Here is a 17,338-nt window from a genome sequence, read left to right on the forward strand (position 1 = left end):
CTTTAATTGGATTTATTTAACAGAAATGATAATATAAGACTTTATTTTCTTTTTAAATAGGACTATTTCCTCAGTTTAAGAAGCTATCCAGGGAAAAGGAACTGAGGAATTGTGTGGATGTCTTACAGTTTTAAACAAGTCTGTAGTGTATCGGTGCTGTACAAAACAAAACAATACAGTACTCACAAAAGCATCAACTTTAAAACACAAAACCAAATCGGAGTGATTCGAGGCGCCGCTCCTTATTGTGGCTTGTTTTAATGAGGTTTCAAAACACTCGTGTTGACTTCCCCTCATCTCATTTATCACTGATTAAATCCCTGTGACTATTAAAATCAAACCTTCACCTCATCTTTCACACACACACACACACACACACACACACACACACACACACACACACACACACACACACAAGTTTACATCAGCAAGACAGACAGACAGTCATTCAGAGAGACACAGTCAAAGAGAGAGACAGTCAGTGAGACAAAGAGAGACAGATAGACAGAGAAAGACAGTCAGAGAGACAGACAGTTATTCGTATAGCACTTTTAACAATGGCTTTGTCTCAAAGCAGCTTTATAGAACATAAGAAACAATACAAAAAAATTAATATACGAAGATTAATATATTACAAAAAACAGTCAGTGAGACAAACAGATAGACAGACAGAGAGAGAGAGACAGACAAGCAGCGGGAGGGACAGACAGACAGTCAGTGAGACAGACAGGCAGACCAAGAGTCAGTGAGACAAATAGACAGACAGACAGACAGTGAGACAAACAGACAGATAGTGAGGCAGACAGACAGACTGTCTGACAGACAGTCAGTCATTGAGACAAACAGTCAGTGAGACAGACAGGCAGACCAAGAGTCAGTGAGACAGACAGACAGACAGACAGACAGTCAGTGAGAGAGACATACAGACAGTGAGACAAACAGACAGAAAGTCAGACAGACAGACAGACAGACAGTCAGTCAGTCATTGAGACAAACAGACAGTCAGTGAGACAGACAGACAGTGAGACAGACAAACAGACAGTCAGTCATTGAGACAAACAGTCAGTCATTGAGACAGACAGATAGACAGTGAGACAGACAGACAGGAGTTGTTCCCTGCTCCACTCTACACTCCACACTGTCTCTGGCTGATGTTATGGAGATGATGTGCACTGGTCATGAGGGGAAGTTGAGGAGGACGAGTCTTACTGAGAGTGTGTTTAGATTAGATACACATGTTCCAGATATTTTCACATGTGCCTTTAATAACAACTGTTTGTTTGTTTATTATCAGAAACCAGATAAAGTGTTTTCATTTAAATAACAGATCTCCTGTTATTTCTGTTTTATATTCAAATGATTTCTAACTTGCTATTAAAGCCTGTCAGTGTTTAATACAGTTTACTGTACTTAATAGAGTCTCAATAGTGTCTCATAAGTCTTTATAACGTTTTAGTAGCACACACACACACACACACACACACACACACACACACACACACACACACACCTGAGCCTTTCAGCCATCAACTTCCGTTACGTAAGTCTCTCGCGTCATTTCCGTACCTGAAGCTACTGAGCTACAATTATATTATATTTACAGATTTAAATATATATTTCTGAAAATTATAAATAAGATAATAATTGTTAATTACAAAATACAAAAAAACATACGAATGATTAATTACATGATAATTACAACAAGTAACACTTATTATACATTATTATAATATGATTGCGAACCCGCTGTGCAAACCTTTATATTTTAATTACTATTAATATATTTTAATCATATTAAATCTTTTTTAAATTCTTTATAAAAAATAATTAAAACTAACTAACCCGGAAGTCCGTACATTTGCACAGTAAAGCAAAATAAAAGTCTACGCCGTGAAAGTATTAGTATTACAACGAAACGTTGTGGGAGAAACGAATAATAATGCATTAAAACAAAAAACAAACAAAAAAACAACCCCACAGCACCGAAATACCAAATCCGTTTGATGAAGCTTAACGGCCAGCTTTTCCTAAATTACGTCATTGACTCCGCCCCCTTTTCCAGAAGTCACGGGCGGGGCCAAAACAAAGGGCAGGACAAGGAGCCATGATGGGAGGTTAGTGTCAACATGAGCACTTTTTAGCTTAAATTATTACACTTCAGCTCACGGACAGTGATTATTAGTGTGTTTAACCTTATTCTGTGATGTTTATTTGTTTAAAGATCTACTTTAGGGGCTGAATGAACGCTGGAGTGTTAAAGTAAACATAAACTCTATATAAACTCTATTTAAACTCTACATAAACTCAGTTTTTCTGAATAGAACATTTAACAGTTAACATTTAAACCATTGTTCATTTTTTTATCAGTAATAAACAAGATTAATTTTCACTAAGAAATAAATAAATCCTCTTATTCATATATTTTCATTCATAATGCGCCCTCTTGTGGCCAACCCCGGAAGTGTAACTTGTTGCATTTTTTTTTGTTTTTTACATAAAGTACAAAGCTTACTTTTTATTTCTTATCTTTTTTTTTTCTTAAATTATAGTAACATCGATTACAGTTTCTTATTTATCGACGAATACTTTTGACCTGTTTATAGTTGCATTTAAAGTACGGTTGTTAAGTAGTAATGAAGTGACTGGACACAATCAGATGACTCAGGAAGTTGGACTTGATCAGATAAGTGGAGGGGATGTAAACAAACACGGCGTCTGCTTGTGTACTCTTTCATCAGCACCAGGAATCAATCGGTATCTAGAGAGCGCTTCCTGGGATTTCGAAGCTTTAAACAAAAGCCACTTATTTTTCAGCTAATTCCGTTTTTTCCCCTGTCTGAATGTCAGACAGCTTCCACGAGCAGTTAAAGGCAGACAGCTGGTTCCTGAAGTCAAACCGGCGACTGGACACCGAGCTGGTGGATAAAATCATTCTGCAGCTGAACAGAATCTACCCTCAGATCCTCACTGACAAGGAGGCAACCAAGGTGAGACTGTGGGCCAGAAAACATCCAGAAACACCAGACAGACGTGTATATGCTGCCTCCAGCACTCAGTGGGGAATTGAATGCCTGTTGAGGGCGTGGCCCTGACTTTTACGGTGTGTGTGTGTGTGTGTGTGTGTGTTGTACAGTTCAGAGATCTGGACGTACCCACGTGTATGCGACTGTCCGAGCTTCTCACACACCTGCAAGAGAAAGGGGAGGAAGCGTGCCGAGAGTTTTACCGTGCGCTTCACCTGCATGTGGAGGAGGTGTATTTCAGCCTTCCTACACGTCTCCGCCACCGCCGGGGTCAGACACACACACACACACACACACACACACACACACACACACACACCTTCTGCTCAAATAATTTCTAAACCACAGGCTGTAGGTACACGTCTGATCTCCACTACATGTCACCATGTATGTCAGGAGAACCTTCTAACTGCTGGAGTACTTACACAGGTCTCATTACTCACCAGTTAAGCTGATCTCCATCCATCCATCCATCCATCCATCCATCCATCCATCCATCCATCCATCCATCCATCTATCTATCTATCTATCTATCTATCTATCTATCTATCTATCTATCTATCTATCTATCTATCTATCTATCTATCTATCTATCTATCGCTTCATATGTGAAAAGCTAACAGAGTTTTAGTTGAAGCTAATGCAGTATCAGAGACACCAAAGATCTGTTCCACAAATACTCAAGACACAACAAGATCGTGAAACAGTCCTATAACCAGTCCAACACACACACTGTATTCTACATGAAGTCTGAATCATTCACCAGTGAATCGTGTGATTCTGTAGAATCTGCTGATCCGATCCTGAGACCCACCTCCAGACCTGCTGAGAGACACACGTTAAACCAACAGGGTGAGCATCAGCTCCTTGTCTAACAGGAAGACAAGACAAACAGGTGCTTCATTCCAGTGTGTATCATCCTGCGTACTTTACTCATCTCTCTCTCGCTCTCTCTCCACAGGTCCTCTGTTCTTTCTCAGCTGTTTCAGTGCGGCTGTAGGAGCAGCGTTACTGTATTATTACGGAGGTAAGGGATGAAACACACATTCAGTCTTTCACCTCTATTTAGACTGAAATCACTCCATCACACAGAGCGGCGACTCTTTCACTGGTGTTTTAATGTGACTTCTAAAACTCTTTACAGCTTTTGGAGGTCAAAATATTGACATCAGTGACATTTAAACAAAACACATTTATTATCTTTATTTAACACTTTCCCCTCGGTGTGTGTGTGTGTAGATGTGAAGGCAGCATCGGGTTCGAGCAGCGCTCTGGGCTTCGCTGCTCTGAGGTTCGGGAGGAAGATCCGGGAGGTTCTGATCTGGTACACAGATGACGGTCTGGGTCGATAACCTCACACTCTAATCACACTAACATGACGCTCCGCTTGCCTGCTCACACACGGCGGGGTTAAAGTGCCTTATGTTTTATTATTGTTTTTTAAAGGGTTGTGTACATACTGTAAATGACACGAGAGAACAAACCCACAGCTGGTTAAATCTTCTCTCCTTTTGCTTAAGGTTTAATATTTTCCATTACAAAGTCAGATCTGTGTGAGTGTGTGTGTGTGTGTGTGAGAGTGTGTGTGTGTGTGTGAGAGAGAGTGAGTGTGTGTGTGTGAGTATGTGTGAGTGTGAGAGAGAGTGTGTGTGTGTGTGTGTGTGTGAGAGAGTGTGTGTGTGAGAGTGTGTGTGCGTGTGAGAGAGTGTGTGTGTGAGAGTGTGTGTGCGAGTGTGAGAGAGAGTGAGTGTGTGTGTGTGAGAGTGTGTGTGTGAGAGTGTGTGTGTGAGAGTGTGTGTGCGTGTGAGAGAGTGTGTGTGTGAGAGTGTGTGTGCGAGTGTGAGAGAGAGTGAGTGTGTGTGTGTGTGTGTGTGTGTTTGAGAGAGTGTGTGTGTGTGTGTGTGTTCACACTGACCGCCTCAGGAAATGGTTTAATGTTAGATCTGAGGAAGCACTGCGTCTCTACACCATGGGATGGAACTGATCTGTGCCGACGTGTAAATGTCTTGGTGTTAAAGGCACAGAGACGCTCACGAAGCTCCAGTATGAGCTGCTGCTGTGGAAAGGTGACGTAATCAGACGCCGGTCGTCTCCGACACGAGCACTAGCTGATCTACACTCCAGGTGTGTGTGTGTGTGTGTGTGTGTGTGTGTGTGTGTGTGTGTGTGTGTGTGTGTGTGTGTGTGTGACCCTGCGTTCACACACTGCATGCTCCACTGGGACCGGTGTGAGTGTAGAGACGTCCTACAACACAGAGACGCTGTTAGGATCTTAATCTACAGCTGCAGCAACGTTACAGACTCGAAGCTTGTTAAAATGAACACAGCCTCAGGGGTCTACAGTAAACCATCATCAGGGGCAACCACACGGGGGCGCCATTGGGGCACTTTTAACTTAGAACCACACTAACACTGGTGTGTGCTTTAGAATAGACTTTATAAAAACAAATGTGTTCCAGCTAGAACACTAACACGGCCATCAGAGCAGAGCTGCAGAGCCGCAGCGCTTCATTACTGCAGACTGGATCGGAGGCATTTTAGAAAGTTGGAGCTTTTACGTAAACCTTTATATTTTTATGACTAATGCATTTCAGTTCACCACTAAAGCCGTACACAGCAGTCACAGCCTCGCGAGAGCTTTACGGGAAGAGAAAGAAAACAATAAAGCATGCAAACATCTGTGTTTTATCATTTTTATGTGTTTAAAGACAGTTCAGACTTTTACAATAAATTGTACTGATATATACTGGCTTTCTTTATAATCTCACACACACACACACACACACACACACACACACACACACACACACACACACACACACACACACAATTTCTTTACAGAAAAATAAACCATTCTTCAGCCACACTGTTGCATAGAGGAGCTGAAACAAAAGCAATAGGATATTAAATATGTCTCATGACCACTAGATGGCTCTCTAACTTCAGTCGTCAGCATTAAATATAAATATAACATAGATATATATACACACTAGATGTCGCCTTGTATAAGGCAGTACATTGGAACGAATGCGTCAATTGAGCCGCCATCTTGGTACAGGGGACCCCCTCCTCTTAATGCATTAGCGTCAATGTAGGCAAAAAAATAAAATCACCATAAATCGTCATGAATGCCATTTTCTACATTTACATTTACAGTATTTGGCAGACGCCCTTATCCAGAGCGACGTACATAAGTGCTTAAATCTCTAACATTGAAACATTTCTAGTCTTTTCGTTCCAAAGGACATGTATTTATCATTAAGTCCAGAGAAAATTGAAGGTTTTGATATTAAGATAATCTACTTTTTCACAATATAATACATAGTGCTAGTAGGTGTAAGTTTATTAGTTACATTCTTCCACTTGAGTAAACTTTAAATGAACAATCACTGCAATGGTGTGTGTGTATGTGTATACACACAAACATACACATATATACATTACCTTACCTTATAGCCTACTGCATGTTTCAGACTTCATGTAGAATACAGTGTGTGTGTGTGTGTGTGTGTGTGTGTGTGTGTGTGTGTGTGTGTGTGTGTGTGTACCTTACCTTATAGCCTACTGCATGTAACACTGCTACAATGGTGTGTGTGTATGTGTGTGTGTATGTGTACAGTCCTGGAAGGGTGTCACCAGTTAGCTTGCCAGTGTAACACACAACGTTGTTCAGCCTCAGAGTCAAACTTTGGTTCTGTTTTTTTGGTTTATGGGACTTTAGTACATACTTATTTAAAGTAGCAAATACTTTACACGATACTTTAGCTACTTTAATAAGTATGTACTAAAGTCACAAAAACAAAGTTTGACTCTGAGGCTGAACAACGTTGTGTGTTACTGCCAAGCTAACTGGTGACACCTTTCCAGGACTGTCAGCTAATTTTAAGTTAAGCTAATTTTTAAGTGTTTAGTTTCCCTCCAACAACAACGTGACCTTACACAGTTTCATCCTGACACTTTTGCGACCTGATGTTGTCTTAACTAACCCTGTGAAATTAATGCCATCTCAAGTCTCAACAATATCATATAAATACAATAAAAACAAAACAAATACAAAAAGCAAGTCATATTATACAATTTTTTATTTTAATTAACATGCGATAAAAGAAAAAACCCTTTTCAGACATAATGTCATTAAATCTGTCCTTAAGTGAAGTAACTTGATAAAAGAGCATTCTGCTTGTGTTAAGTCCAGGACAGTCTAATAAAATATGTTTGACAGATAAGGGAATCTTACAGAACGTACATAAAGTTGGGTCTTTTCACCTTTAAGCAAAAAAAAAAGCATGGGTCAATTTTTAACGTCCTTATTAAGAGCTTCGGAATCTACAAACGTTGTCGGTTTCCCTCACAAACTAACGGGTAACTAACGTGGATTAGCTGCGGTCGTTAACCAAAGGACTGAAACGAACCAAACGTAACCAGAAATATAATTCCGTAACATTCGATACCATAACCCACATTCTCACTTGTGTAATGTAATCCCTTGCTGTCTGGTTTTTCGATTTCTTTTGTTTTAACAACCAAATGCAGCACATCGTGCATGAATTTGAAGAACAAGACCCCTGTACCAAGATGGCGGCGGTTCTGACGCATTTTTAGGACCCCAAGGCAACATCTAGGTATAGATATCTATGTATGTAACACAGTGTTTCAGTCAGCTCTCTAGCGCCCTACCTGGTGTACGTTTGGCTGCACACGGACACAGTATTCGTCTTAAAAGGCGAAGTTATGAAGAAAACACCTAGAGTACAAATAACTCGTCAATACACACACACACACACACACACACACACACACACACACACACACACACACACACACACACACACTATATTTAGATATATAATTATATACACACTTTGGTTAGAATAAACATTTTATACATATTAAAAAATAAAAAGATAAACATGAGCTGTGTATCTGAGCTGAAGTTAAGCAGAATAATACATTAAAGTACACAGGTGTGTGTGTGTGTAAAGCATGTGAAGATTTCATTCAGACTCTGATTACAAGCTGAATTTATTAAACTAACGTCTGCTTCACTACAACATGTCACTGTCCAACAGCTTGATTACGGTGAGTCATTTACTCTGTGTGTGTGTGTGTGTGTGTGTGTGTGTGTGTGTGTGTGTGTGTTTAACTGGCTCTCAACAAAAACATTTCCATGTCGTCCCAATGAGTTTATGGGTTTAAATAAACTCATCAGGACTTTGAGGAGTCAGAAAATGTTACAGGCCACAATGACATTGCTGAAGCTCTCAGCGGAGTCTAAACTTGGTCTGTGGTGAAATCCGTCTCTTTTCTAAGTGCTTCCAAATCTTCTCCCTTAAACTGGAGTGAATTGTTTGCAAACGATTCATGATCGCATGCTCGAGTGTGTGCTCCGTCCCTATGGCTGTGTTGAGTGTCAGTGTGAATATGTACACATTACACATGGTGTAACCCTCTGTCAGCTCATCCTGAACACACAGTACAGGTGTTTATTAAAACTTAACACTATGATACACGACATGCATTTCTGTAGAACAAGAAAAAGTTTTGGTGAAAGTTTTAAACCCAGGCAGCATTTGGTGTCATTAATAATCGATCACAAAAACACACACATGGACACGGGATGAAACCTGACCGGGGAAATTTCAGCAGATGTTTGTACAGAATCCTGGTGGTGGTGTTTGTGTCTTGCACTCGGCCCTGATCCACACACTTGTACAGTCAGGAGGAACGCAGCAGGTCTGGTGATGGTGAAAACTTCCCCATAGAGATCCCAGATCCCCAATGGACCTCTAGTTCCCTTACAGCTCAGACCTGAGAGGGATTATCATGCTGGAATCAGTCTCAGAGGATCTCAAAACACAACACTGAGGTTTTTTTTTTTTTTTAACTCGTTCACGTTTCTTTCTGCTTGGTTGTTTTTATAACACCAGAGATGCTGGTACCGTGGACCACATCTCCACATCTCCTCAACCGACAGTTTGATTGTGGTCATTTTAGCTCCGCCCCTGACATCTCAGCTTATTTAAATATTGAGCGAATTACACGTAAGCATCGCGACCTAAACAACGATCCCAAAACATGTAAATGATTTTGAGCACAAGTTCAGATGTTCTCCCTTACCCAGCTGAAGTCTGACCTGCTGCATCACTGTGACTTTCTAAACACCACACAAACCCGGTCAGCTTGCAGCAGGTATTTCCCAGCACTGGGCTTTAAAGCTGACAGAGTAATAAAGTAATAATTTACACGGTCAAGCCCAGTAATGCTTGGACCCCTATGATCGCTGCTTGTAGCTTTACTCGTTCTTTATTTCTTTGACTTTTAATAACTCTCATCATGGCACAATTTCATCTGTCCATTAAAAACAACATTCATTTATGTCTAACAGTGGATGGAGTGTTTGTACAAAATGGCTGAGTGGAACTACACAATGCAGCTGACCATCATCACCCCTGTTCCTGTGTTGCTGTGTTAAGACAAGACGTGACATGTAACATGTGGCATTCACAAGCGCAGGGGTGTGTTAATGTGTTAAACACTCTCACGCTCTGTGTGTTTACTGTGTGTGTGTGTGTGTTACCGTGTACCTGATTGGTGTGTGTGTGTGTTCTCGGTGTGGATCACACGCCCGTGTTGGGTCTCTGCACACCGAACGCTGTGATGAAGATGTTCACAACGACGATGATGAAGACCAGGGCTGTGGAGATGTTTTCCAGAACGTCCAGGTGGTAGTGTTTACTTTCATCGTTCAGATTCCACTTCACTAAACGATGACGACAAAAGACACGGAGGAGATTTAACAAACACCCACAACAATAAAAAGGTGACGTGTTCTTGGGTTTTTATTAAAGTGATTTAGTTTTATTTAGTTTAGAAACACAGAGAAATAAAATATGGGAAAAAAACATCTGTCTGTGTGTGTGTGTTTGTGTGTCTCGGTGTGTATGTACGTGTGTGAATCTGTGTGTTTGTGTGTGTGAGTTTGTGTGTGTGTCTCGGTGTGTATGTACATGTGTGAATCTGTGTGTGTGTATCTGTGTGTCTGTCTGGGTGTGTTTGTGTGCGTGTGTATGTGTGTGTGTATCTGTGTGTGTGTCAGTGTGTATATATCTGTGTGTGTGTGTGTGTGTGTGTGTATCTGTGTGTGTGTATGTGTGTGTGTATCTGTGTGTCTGTCTGGTATATGTGTGTGTGTGTGTGTGTGTGTGTGTGTGTGTGTGTGTGTGTGTGTGTATGTATGTGTGTATATCTGTGTGTGTGTATATCTGTGTGTGTGTCAGTGTGTATGTGTGTGTGTGTGTATATCTGTGTGTGTGTCAGTGTGTATGTGTGTGTGTGTGTGTGTGTGTGTGTGTATGTATGTGTGTGTGCGTGTGTATCTGTGTGTCTGTCTGGTATGTGTGTGTGTGTGTATCTGTGTGTCTGGTATGTGTATGTGTGTATCTGTGTGTGTGTATCTGTGTGTGTGTATCTGTGTGTCTGTCTGGTATGTGTGTATCTGTGTGTATCTGTCTGGTGTGTGTGTGTGTGTATCTGTGTGTCTGGTATGTGTGTGTGTATCTGTGTGTGTGTCTGGTATGTGTGTGTGTGTATCTGTCTGGTGTGTGTGTGTGTGTGTGTGTTTGTGTATCTGTGTGTGTGTGTATCTGTGTGTCTGTCTGGTATGTGTGTGTGTGTGTATCTATCTGGTGTGTGTGTGTGTGTGTGATTCTCACCGATGAATATGAGTAAAACGCCGACAATGATCTGCAGTACGAGTGAGATACTGATGAGTGTGATCAGTGGGATGTAGAAGGTGAACTCGGGCCCCTGCTCCATCACGGCCTTCAGCTGAGACGCGTTAGCCATCAGCAGTGCTACGTCCAGCATGCTCTCCGCCGCGCTCTTCTTATTAGCGTAGGTGTTCATGTTGAGTGGGCGCGAGAGCCTTCTTGTACTGTATCCACGCCTCACAATCTGAACACACACACACACACACACACACACACACACACACACACACGTTATTACAGCATCCTGAGCCTGTGTGATGAACAGTAATTACACTGGGATAAATAGAGCATCACTGAGGAAATGATGTGAAACACACACACTGGTGTTTTCCGCTACATGTCATTAAACATCTGGACCACTGAATACACGACGCCCGACACACTTCATGTCCATCACACACAGTTTCAACGGCTTTCATTCTCTCAGGAGATGTTTGTGTATGCCGTGTGAAGGAGTCTCCAGTAGGAGTCTCCGGTGTCAGTGCTCTCACATGTTCAGGACAGAGGAGTTTATACTTCTTTATTATTTATCTTTAAAAGAGCTGGTGAGGGACCCAGTGCTCAGAGCTGGTGAGGGACCCAGTGTTCAGAGCTGGTGAGGGAACCAGTGTTCAGAGCTGGTGAGGGACCCGGTGTTCAGAGCTGTTACGTTCTGCTACTTCCGAAAGCTTTCACTGTTCTGAGATCAGTGTGAAGTTCCACCCACAGGACGCTGTGTTGTTTTTTCCCACAAAGGAAATGAGTTCAGGGTTTTTTTTCCTCACAGGAGAACGTTTCCTTCCTCGTATTTTACGCTTGCAGTGGACGTAATGGTTCTTAAGGGGCAGCAGTGTCTCCATGGTTACGGGCAGTTTGTTAAGACCCAGCAGTGTTGGGCAGCGATGTGTGCGGTGAAGACGTCTTCTGTTCGGCGTGTCATCAGACACAGACACCGAGTGGCAGATTAGTTACAGAGCAGTTTAAACACCTCAGTCCCTTTATTCCTTCCTGTTTCTACTCACAACCTTCTAATGTTAAAGAAATCAACTTCTCTGTTTCTCTTCTCTCTTTTATTTCATTACAAATAAAATAAGACAATAATAATGAATGTCCTCGGTGTCCTTACTGAGATTACTGCAGAATCCCAAGCTTTACCGTTCATATAAACACGCTCGCCCACTTGGACAGGAGAAGCCAACACAAAGATCAGGACTAAGTTCACTTGCTGTAAATTGTTAAGACTTATTATTGTCTTATTATTATTATTCCTTTTAGAGATGGCAGGAAGTGACGGTTATAGGAAGTGTGTTTATTCTCTGGCCATGGCAAGTGGGGTTAAAAATGTGACATCAAGTTGGGCTAAAAACATCTCGACGGCTGTGTGGGGTTGGAGTTAACGTGAGGAAGAGAATGAAACGGCCTCATCTGTGTTTAGGAAAGTTCAGCAGACTGGAACTTTGTCCTGTGTGTGTGTGTGTGTGTGTGTGTGTGTGTGTGTGTGTGTGTGTGTGTGAGAGAGAGAGATTATAAAGAAAGCCAGTATATATCAGTACAATTTATTGTAAAAGTCTGAACTGTCTTTAAACACATAAAAATGATAAAACATCATTGTGTGTGTATGTGTGTGTGTGTGTGTGTGCAGTGGGGTGGAGGGCAGTGGGGTGGAGGCAGTGGGGTGGAGTCTCCTCACAACAGAACAACCCTTGTGTGAGACAGCAGGAAAAGACAAATAGACACAACACATTATCACACACATGCACGCACAAACACACACACACACACACACACAAACACACACACACACACACAATCTCACACACACAACACCACACACACCATCTCACACGCACACACACACACCATCTCACACACACACACACACACATCATCTCACACGCACCACACCACACACACTCGCAAAAACACACACACACACACACACCATCTCACACACACACTCATGCAGACTTCACTGACACAAACACACACACACACACACACACACACACACACACACACACACACACACACACACACACACACACACACAGACTTCTCTGACAGATAGACTTATATCCGCAGGGTGCAGTCTGTGTTCTCTCTAACTCTATCCTCATATCAGGCTTCTCTCACACACTGGATCTGTCTCTCTCTTTCTCTCCACTCGTCCTCTTGCAATTCTTTAGCTCACTTGTTCCCTTTCTTCAGCAAATGCATGTGCAGGTGTGTTTCTGTGAAAAGTGGAACTACAGAGACGTTTGTATACAATACACCACACTTCACGTTTTTTACCACCTTTGTGTTCAATCCTTCTGACACCAAGGTATCATGTAAGAGTATAAAGCTGTCTATGTATATATATATATACATACAGGTCACTCACTCTCTCTCACTCATCTTCTACCGCTTATCCGAACTTCTCGGGTCACGGGGAGCCTGTGCCTACTGTATCTCAGGCGTCATCGGGCATCGAGGCAGGATACACCCTGGACGGAGTGCCAACCCATCACAGGGCACACACACTCTCATTCACTCACACACACACTACGGACAATTTTCCAGAGATGCCAATTGACCTACCATGCATGTCTTTGGACCGGGGGAGGAAACCGGAGTACCCGGTTACATTTACAGGTCAAGGTCCTCTAATCATCCAACAACATTTTTAATCCTTATAATGCCTCAGCCGTCCCATGGCACAGCTCATACTCTCTTACTCTCTAACCAGTCATCAACCGTGTTGACTACAGGATCTCACACGAGAGGCGTATACTGTACGTCAACCATCGACGAGAAAGCTCAGTAAAGGATGCACTTCTTACCACAGCTGACAAAGCTCCACTAAACTGGTGCAACTCTATAATTCTGTCATCTTCCAAAATGAATGAATTCTGTTTCGTAAATAAGAAGTGGAACACTCGTATTGTGCATAATAATGAACCGATTCTCAGTGACTGTCACTTCCTCTTGTATAGATGTTAGGAAGCAGAACCTGTTCAGACCCTTACGTGAGATTAATAAGTGTCAGAATGAACAAATGACCTCAGATTAGAAAGCGCAGTAAGCAGAAGCACAGGACGAAGAGTAAGAACCACATGTCGATCTTTCCACAGTTACTTCACTACGGTTTCTAACGAAGGTGAAACTCGTGCTGACGGCGAGGACAGAAAGTTGAGGGATTTTTATTATTTTAACTTCTCAGTCATTCCGAGTCAGCTGACAGGAATTTTACTTCTCTGAGTATTTTTCATTCACATTAAACACACAGTCTGTCAATCATTCTCAGGTGTCCTGAGATGAGCCACCACGAGAGCAGAAACATGTGATGGACGTTCCACAAGCCTAGCTTTAGTTTCCAGTCATCCTTTACATCTTCACCTTTTCAGCTCAGTGCTGTTAGAGCACAACGTGTACAGTTGTATTGATCCTATATGTTCCTGTTTATACTGGTGCAATAAACTAAGAATGAACTTACACCTCGGTGGAGAGTCTGACACTAAATTCTAACCTAACTTTTTCCATTGTTACTTTGGGCGTCACCACAGAGTTCTTCACACGGGGGAAGTGGTCAAAACCGCAACACAGCAAAAAAAAAAAAAAAAAAAAGCTGTCAAAAGCTGTATTTGAGGCATCTGAAAAACTTTGAAAAGATGACACAGTTCGTATCGGCCTTCACTTTGTATGCCTTTGTACAAGTGACTGTGTTTCCAGTGACGCATTTGTGAAGTCGATCAAATTAGCAGATGACTTTATTGTTATCGCTCTCTGACAATGAGTCAAAATATCACCAGGAGGTTCAACATCTAGACTGATGGTGTAGCTGGAACAACCCAGAGCTCGACGTTCTTAAAAAAACACAGCGATGCACATTAATTGTGTCCTAGGAACAACAGGATCTCACACGAGAAGTGTATACTGTACGTCAACCATCAACAAGAAAGCTCAGCAAAGGATGCACTTCTTACCACAGCTGGCAAAGCTCCATCAACCTGTGGCTAAAAGGGGGCAATTCTATGCTACCGCTACATCCTTCTGACTGGCATCACTAACTGGTTTGGTGGAGCCTTCTCCAGTGAGAAGGTTCCTGCATTAGACACATGAACATGATTATCATCATCATCATCATCATCATCATCCTTATTAGTAGCAGTAGGTATTAGTATGTATTAATTATATTATTGTTTATATTGTTATTAAAATATGAATCCTGGCTATTATTATGTATAGTCTATCATAATTCTAGCACTTTCTGCTGCCGCTGATGTAACACTTGGACATTAGGATGTACATGTGGAGTTACACGATACAAATGATAAGCTCCTCTCTAGTTCCTCCCACATCACCACACAACTACGTCCCACGGCTATTCATTCTTAGTTCACGTCATTAATTCTTACTTGTCTTGATTTGCAACACAAGCTGAACTTGATAAATGCAAAAGAGAAAGTTAGTTAGGTTCAGATCTATATTATTAATTATACACCATGTGAAGGAACTACAGCAATGTATATAGACACAGTTTTGTTGTAGTGAGTAATAATAATAACAATAATAACAATATAATAATAATAATAATAATAACAATAGCAATAACAATAAAAATAACAACAACAATAATAACAATATTAACAATAATAATAACTAGGACACAATTGTCAAACGTTTTGTTCTTGTTCCACAATAAAACGCTTTCTGGTTACTGTAACTATAGCAACAAACAAACACATACGCTCACACACACACACACACACACACACACACACACGCACACACACACACACACGCACACTAGCTGTTTCACACAACGCACATGTGAGACTTAAACAAGGAAATAAATGTGTAGTTTAAAGTGAAACTCGTTCTATTATCGTTAATATTTGTTCTACACACTGACCGGAAGTAACAGCGACCGGTTTCTCAGATAAAGTACCGCGTTTAGTTACAGCACACTTCACGTGTGAGGACTGAGTGTAACAGAGGACACGTTCGTTACTATAACGTGGTTACTACGTGACCTAAAACAGTTACTAACCTCTCCGTCTTGTCTGTGACTGTTGGCATCTTTGTTCAGTTCCACTGCTTCAGACGCCATGACCGCCCTGTGTGTGTGTGTGTGTGTGTGCGCGTGCGTGTGTGCGCGGCTGAGCGTGTGTGTGTGTGTGTGTGTGTGCGGCTCTGTGTGTGTGTGTTTGTGTGTGGCTATGTGTGTTGAATGTGAATGAATTATTGGTTAGGTTTCAGCCTCTTCTCCATTATACCTCTACACACTGCGGCCTCCTCTCATCTCATCTCCTCTCATCTCACACACTTTATACACATGATGCAGATCAAACAAAAGAACTCTACAGAAGCCAAACAACAAGAAATCAACAACCCCAAATCCTTCCTTCAGTCATTTATAAAAGATCCACCTTATGCACCTTCTCATGTAGAGAAGAGAGTGTCCTGTATCTGTATTGTACCATCATGATACCAACTCAGTGACTAAGTAAAGTGCAGTTTGGTACCTTCGTGTGTGGTGGTGTGAACTCCAACCCTGGTCTACAGTACAATAAACCAATCATGACTAATGAATTTCAAACGACTTCTACTGCCACCTTCTGGTGGCTCAGTATAAAGATGTGTAAATGGAAACAAGTGAACCTCCTCTTTAAAATACACACCAGTGTTCTCTTTGATATATACATTACATTTTACAAGAATCAGACTTTGATTGAATCTCTCATGGATAATTCCCATTCATAAATTTGATGGGAGTTTCTCACACACATTGTTAATAATAGTTAAATAAAAGCAAATTAAGTGAACAGGATCCTTCAAATTTTGTAATACATAGTTATTTGTGTACAATAATTTATGGACTAATTCATCCTGGTAAATGAGAAAGATCCTCGAGGCAATGAACTTCATACCTCAATAAATATATTTCTTTATCAGGGTAAAATGTGAGGAAATCCGAGCATTGCACTGCACGTGTACAGGCCTGTAGGACACACTGCCTTACACTTACAGAGTAAACAGCTGAGATTTGAAGCCCAAGCTTTTTCAGACCAAACAGTCACTCAGGCTCTAAACACATACAATTAAACTAATTACCAGCTGCAATGTTACCAAAGCCTCTGGCACTGAGCTCAGTAGTAAACCCACACTGTGTGTGAGCCACATTATCATTAGTGCCAAACCTGACAGTGTACACTGCTTAAAGCTGTACAGGTAAAGCTGCACGAGTGCACTCTATATTTTACATTACATTCTTTTCAGCTTATTCTTTATGAAATTCATTTAGTTTCATCGAAATTCTTTTATATATATTATTATTATTATATATAGTTAGAAGTTCTTTTATATACAGTGAAGCCTGGTTGAGTGTTACATTTTTAAACGATAGTTAAGAGAGAGAGAGAGAGAGAGAGAGAGAGAGAGAGAGAGAGAGAGAGAGAGAGACAGAGATAGATAGAGAGAGAGAGAGACAGAGAGAGAAAGAGAGAGATAAACAGAGAGAGAGAGAGGAGAGAGAGAGAGAGAGAGAGAGAGAGAGAGAGAGAGAGAGAGAGAGAGAGAGAGAGA

At 41.4% G+C, this 17,338-nt stretch overlaps 3 protein-coding genes across 11 annotated transcripts in view; 2 read left to right on the forward strand and 1 right to left on the reverse strand.

Annotated features, from left to right (window-relative positions):
- The window catches only part of bicd2 (bicaudal D homolog 2 (Drosophila)), a 10,457-nt gene extending 10,040 nt beyond the window's left edge, over window positions 1-417 (forward strand). For all 3 annotated transcript variants that reach the window (XM_027137453.2, XM_027137454.2, XM_047810190.1), the window contains one exon: window positions 1-417. This exon is cut by the window's left edge. The gene's annotated coding sequence lies outside the window, so the exon portion shown is untranslated.
- A 1,505-nt stretch (window positions 418-1,922) lies between these two features.
- card19 (caspase recruitment domain family, member 19) lies at window positions 1,923-4,696 on the forward strand. 2 transcript variants are annotated; one of them, XM_027137377.2, is made up of 6 exons: window positions 1,923-2,114; window positions 2,848-2,987; window positions 3,134-3,293; window positions 3,810-3,875; window positions 3,985-4,050; window positions 4,263-4,696. In XM_027137377.2, exons 1-6 carry the CDS (start codon window positions 2,105-2,107, stop codon window positions 4,373-4,375), a joined length of 555 nt encoding a protein of 184 aa, XP_026993178.1. In that variant the 5' UTR covers window positions 1,923-2,104; the 3' UTR covers window positions 4,376-4,696. The 2 variants fall into 2 exon arrangements, with proteins under 2 accessions (XP_026993178.1, XP_047659248.1); XM_047803292.1 differs by lacking the exon at window positions 1,923-2,114 and having other exon boundaries at window positions 2,841-2,987.
- Window positions 4,697-5,702: 1,006 nt separating this feature from the next.
- ninj1 (ninjurin 1) lies at window positions 5,703-16,294 on the reverse strand. Of its 6 annotated transcripts, none has more exons than XR_003439259.2 (6): window positions 15,804-16,015; window positions 10,736-10,976; window positions 9,608-9,783; window positions 8,653-8,831; window positions 7,701-7,767; window positions 5,703-5,905 (listed from the first exon to the last, which is right to left on the reverse strand). XR_003439259.2 is itself a non-coding variant. In XM_047806033.1 (4 exons), the coding sequence occupies exons 1-3, from the start codon at window positions 15,861-15,863 to the stop codon at window positions 9,641-9,643; spliced, it is 444 nt and encodes a 147-aa protein (XP_047661989.1). In that variant the 5' UTR covers window positions 15,864-16,057; the 3' UTR covers window positions 7,229-7,767; window positions 9,608-9,640. The 6 variants fall into 6 exon arrangements, 2 of the variants coding, with proteins under 2 accessions (XP_047661989.1, XP_026993209.1); XR_007139053.1 differs by having other exon boundaries at window positions 8,630-8,831; XR_007139054.1 differs by lacking the exon at window positions 8,653-8,831 and having other exon boundaries at window positions 15,804-16,056.
- Between the last annotated feature and the right edge of the window lie 1,044 nt (window positions 16,295-17,338).

The sequence above is a fragment of the Tachysurus fulvidraco genome, chromosome 2, assembly GCF_022655615.1.
Source record: "Tachysurus fulvidraco isolate hzauxx_2018 chromosome 2, HZAU_PFXX_2.0, whole genome shotgun sequence".
NCBI lineage: Eukaryota > Metazoa > Chordata > Actinopteri > Siluriformes > Bagridae > Tachysurus > Tachysurus fulvidraco.

What these genes read in the sequence shown, in the direction of transcription:
- ninj1 (XM_047806033.1), bottom strand. Translation starts at nt 15,863, where the DNA reads ATGGCGTCTGAAGCAGTGGAACTGAACAAAGATGCCAACAGTCACAGA. An exon ending in GTCACAGACAAGACGGAGAG is followed by an intron (nt 10,977 to 15,803) that starts GTTAGTAACTGT and finishes GTGTGTGTTCAG; the next exon opens with ATTGTGAGGCGTGGATACAG. An exon ending in CGTTTTACTCATATTCATCG is followed by an intron (nt 9,784 to 10,735) that starts GTGAGAATCACA and finishes GTCATCGTTTAG; the next exon opens with TGAAGTGGAATCTGAACGAT.
- card19 (XM_027137377.2), top strand. An exon ending in CTGACAAGGAGGCAACCAAG is followed by an intron (nt 2,988 to 3,133) that starts GTGAGACTGTGG and finishes TGTGTTGTACAG; the next exon opens with TTCAGAGATCTGGACGTACC. An exon ending in ACACACGTTAAACCAACAGG is followed by an intron (nt 3,876 to 3,984) that starts GTGAGCATCAGC and finishes CTCTCTCCACAG; the next exon opens with GTCCTCTGTTCTTTCTCAGC.